The sequence below is a fragment of the Salmo salar genome, chromosome ssa09 (genome assembly GCF_905237065.1).
Source record: "Salmo salar chromosome ssa09, Ssal_v3.1, whole genome shotgun sequence".
Taxonomy (NCBI): domain Eukaryota; kingdom Metazoa; phylum Chordata; class Actinopteri; order Salmoniformes; family Salmonidae; genus Salmo; species Salmo salar.
In genome coordinates this window covers 64,846,253-64,850,711 of record NC_059450.1, presented here as the reverse complement: position 1 = coordinate 64,850,711, position 4,459 = coordinate 64,846,253, and the positions used below count along the sequence as shown (strand labels likewise).

At 42.6% G+C, this 4,459-nt stretch overlaps 1 protein-coding gene across 1 annotated transcript; it reads right to left on the bottom strand.

Annotated features, from left to right (window-relative positions):
- Positions 1-1,369: 1,369 nt before the first annotated feature.
- Positions 1,370-3,257, bottom strand: LOC123744639 (piggyBac transposable element-derived protein 4-like). Its single transcript, XM_045723880.1, has 2 exons — positions 2,208-3,257; positions 1,370-2,059 (listed from the first exon to the last, which is right to left on the bottom strand). Exons 1-2 carry the CDS (start codon positions 3,160-3,162, stop codon positions 2,043-2,045), a joined length of 972 nt encoding a protein of 323 aa, XP_045579836.1. The 5' UTR covers positions 3,163-3,257; the 3' UTR covers positions 1,370-2,042.
- Positions 3,258-4,459: the final 1,202 nt, after the last annotated feature.

Below are 4,459 nucleotides of genomic sequence, written 5' to 3'. Positions count from 1 at the left end.
GTTCCAGACTTGTAAACTTGTTATTGAAAGTTCACTTGACATGCTTTGGTATTGTATTTGTTTGAAATGCTAAGATGTCATTTCTACAGTGAAAGCTGAGTTGCTGAGAATCCCTTGTTTGAAAAGTTGGATCATTGTTTCAGAGTCTATGTTGATTCAGTTGGTGTATTATGCAATATAAATGGTTACTTACCTTGAGTTCAAACTACAGAGCATGTATCCAAAAGAAAAGCTTAGAATATGTAAAACATTTGTATTTTGTTTAAAAGAAGGGGGATGTAATATTCATATGTGAATACATACTGAATTATAATTGGATGCATTTTACCGCCGTATCATACTGTGCGGTGATTGGTTAAGACCACCCAGACGGTTAGGTCATGGGCAGTTGATCGTGGTTGGAGATAGGCTAACATGTAGTTGTAACTAGTTAATAAAGAGTTATGTTAAGAAACATCCTGTGGTTCTGCGTTTTATTATTTTGTACAAAGCGTACAAAACAAGACACTGCGTTTCTAAGTAAGTGCCTTATTACGTTATAATAGTTTCCGTATGCCGTAGCGAGAATAATGTATACTTCTTATAAGCGAGGGGACGTTACTCATTTTATAACTTTACATTTTAGTCATTTAGCAGACGCTCTTATCCAGAGCGACTTACAGTAGTGAATGAATACATTTCATACGTTTTTTTTCTTCCGTACTGGCCCCCTGTGGGAATCGAACCCACAACCCTGGCGTTGCAAACACCATTGCAAACACCATGCTCTACCAATTGAGCCACAGGGAGGCCCACCTTCATGGTGTTATATTCAATCGTGCTTAGGTAGCTAGCTACATTCCTCTATTAGCTCTGTAAAACAATGCTAGTTGCGTCGGAGAAGTATTAGCTTGTGTTGTATTTTGAAGCTACATGGCCTTATGACTCCCTAGTGGCACAGCGCTCAAAGGCACTGCATCTCAGTGCTAGAGGCATCACTACAGACACCCTGGTTCAAATCCAGGCTGTATCACAACTGGCTGTGATTGGGAGTCCCATAGGGCAGCGCACAATTGGCCCAGCGTTGTCCGAGTTTGGCCGGTGTAGGCCATCATAGGTAAATAATAATTTGCTGTTAAATGACTTGCCTAGTTAAATAAAATAAAACATATGACAATGGTTTGTTTATTTGGTCGATTCAGCATAGCTCTGTTCTGCCCTGCCTTGCCCCCTTGTGGAGCTCAAAAGTTAGTTTCTTACTGTTATAACTCAAATCTGTGATTTTGTCAATGCAATAAACTATTTTTATAGCTGTGTTTATTATGTTATTTGTAATATTGTTTTATTGCTATATCCTTATACTGTATTCTAATTAATAATTCCTCTTTATTCTGTACTTTCAGAAACCACAAACAGTATTTGCCAATATCATAACTGGACATCTTTCGAGCTGAAGATTGAGGACAGCTTTTGTATGCTAACGTTCTCTCCTTAACAGTTTTACTGGATGGAAACACAGCAAGAAAACACATAGGCCAATATGTAATAGTCGTCTATTTTATTGAAGTATTGGTAGTTGGTTCAACAACAACTTGTTTTACTAGAGGATAAAAAATTTAATATGCATAACCCATATTTAATATTCATGCAGTGACTGAACAACAACTGCATTTCCACCCCCACCTCTAAAGGCATAGTATCATGGCAGGTCACCTGTCAAGTCACCTGTCAGGTCAGTCAGTCACTTATTGCTGCAGATGTGCTCAATAATGCTTGAGCATGTGATACTCAAAGCATGGTGAAATACATAGAGGTGTATCACAAGCTAAACACATGTATTTTGTCATCTTCCTCTGCTTACTTCTCCTGGCGCCAGACAGGCAGACTTTGCAGTGCCTCCGTGTGCGATTACCTTGAGCAGCAGTTTGAGGGACTTTGCAGGGAAAATGCCGTGCAGTGAGGCGTAGGGGATTGTCTAAAGCAGGGCGACCCCCAGTGGAGGGGCGCCGAGGGGTGTGGTGCTCCTCCAACAGCTCTCTCATGAGGTTCTCTCTGTATTTTTGTTAGGTAATTACTTTACCTATGAGGGAGTGGGGAGGATGAGGAAAGTTAGAGGATGATGAGGCAGTGGGTAGGTTGGTGAGATATTGTCACTGTAATTGCATAATGGATTTGTATGTGAACTGTACATCCAATTACAAAAATACCTTGTTCAGTAATCATCTCACCTGTTAGTTGGCGGTGAACTATGCTGCTGTTGAGGACAGCAGTGTCGATCAGCTGGAAAAATATCTTCTTATACCACTTGGTCGTTTTCCGAGTGAATTCCACAAAGCTGTTTATCATGTCCGCCTTATCCACGGCCCCCATTTTGAGGTTATAGTCTAGCACAAAATCTGGTTTTATCTTTCTCTCTCCCGTCAGGTGGTCCACCTTCCCTGTGGCCGACATGGTTGCTGTATGGACAGTGGAGAGGACATGGACGTCTCTTTTGTCATGCCACTTTACTGCCAGCTGTTGACCGTTCTCCTGGAACTCCACCTCCCTTCTCTGCATCTTCCTGCATCCGGATGCCGGCATCCCCTTCCTGTTCGACCTGACTGTGCCACAGGCCCCTGTGCTGTTGGAGAGCAGATGCTGGAAGAGTGTGGGACTGCTGTACCAATTGTCCACGTACAAAGTGTGTCCCTTGCCGAGATGAGGAGCCAGCATGGTCATCACCACGGACCCAGACACCCCAAGCCCCTCATAATGTTTGATGTCAGTGGTAGACCCTGTGTACACTATAATATCCAGGACATATCCTGTCTTCACGTCGCACATGACAAAGAACTTGACCCCAAACCTGTGCCTTTTGGAGGGAATATATTGACGGAATGCCAGCCTACCTTTCCATAACATCAGGGACTCATCAATGCATAGGTCCTTGTATGGCACAAAGACCCGACCAAATGCTGATGTCAGGCTGATAAGAACAATTCTTATTTTGTATAACGGGTCACTTAGGATGGCAGTAGCATTGTTGACGAAATGCAGGCATCGCAGCAGAATTAGGAAGCGGTCTTGGGAAAAGAGGGTGGCAAAGAAGGGAGTTGCAAACATAGGATCTGTGCTCCAGTAGTCTCTTAGGGAGTTCTTCTTTACTATCCCCATGAGGAGGACTGTCACCAGGAAGGTATACATTTCACTAATTGTGGTTGTCACCCATTTAGCGAGTTTCCCCCTCACTCCTGGCTCTGTCTTCTCCTGTAGCTCCAAGGCATAGCGATTGGTCTCCTGTACTATGTTTCCCACGAGCTCCTCTGTCAGAAACAACTTGAAGCACTCTGCCTCAGTTGGAAATGGCAAGGGGCGTTGCACTCCAGACTGGGACTCGTCAAAGCAAACAGCAGGGCCAGGAGGGGTGAAATGGCTGGCGGCCTTCCAGCTACCACAGAACTCTTGTACTTCATCCACTGTCGGTCTGCCTCCATCACCACCAGCATCTTCAAAGGGACCTGGTACTTCGTCAGTGGACAAGGGAACCTCAGATTCAGGGTTCTCAATGGCTACAAGGTTGGGGGGCAGCTCCTCACTGTCACTGTCAGAATCTGATTCCTGACTTTCATACTCAGACTCATTGTCAGAATTTAAAAAAATCTCCAGAATTTCCACATTTGTGAGTTGTCTCCTTTTGAAAGACATTGCTAATGCTACAGCTTAGCTCACTAGCTACATACATAAACAACAACACTGAATGGCTCAGAGTGAGAGGGTACGTGATTGACTGCCGGCATGCGTCACTTGTATCAATAAATCACCATCAGAAAATGTTTTGTATACTGTTTTATTCACATGTTTTCAATTCTAGGTGACAAATCATGCATTCCGATTCTTGCATAGATTGTAATGGGCACATATTATGTGTGTAAAATACTTATTTGAAGGTTATACTGATTATGATGAGCTAAGCTAATTCCAGCTATGTGTATGGAGCCATGTTTGTTGACATACAATGCATTCTGGGTTTCACGTAATCGTCTGACCAAAGATGTCATAACAAAATGAGGTGAGTAAGAGTTCACTCATTTTTTGAGGACTTCTGGAAATGAATGGTGGGATGTGAATGACAGTAGACACACCCATTCAACGTGCATACTATAAACAGACCGAACTCATCTTGTCTGTTATTATCTTCGGTTTCTGTGAGGAAAAAAATGCATGGCTGCTCGCTGAAACTAATCGTCGGATTACTTTCGATTTCTAGAAAGTGTTTTACTCAATTATTTTGATCAACGGTGAGCAAACCCGTGATGTGATTAATTGTAAATAGTAATTGCTATTAGCTAATTCATAGTGTAGTTTATGTCAGCCGAGAGTTAGAAAATATGACCGCTTGTGTTGCGTCAATCTTTCCTCAGCGCTAGGACAAATGTAGCCTACATTTTTCCGGTTAGGATGATTGTGTTATGCTATAGATACTTCTGTGAATATCTGAACA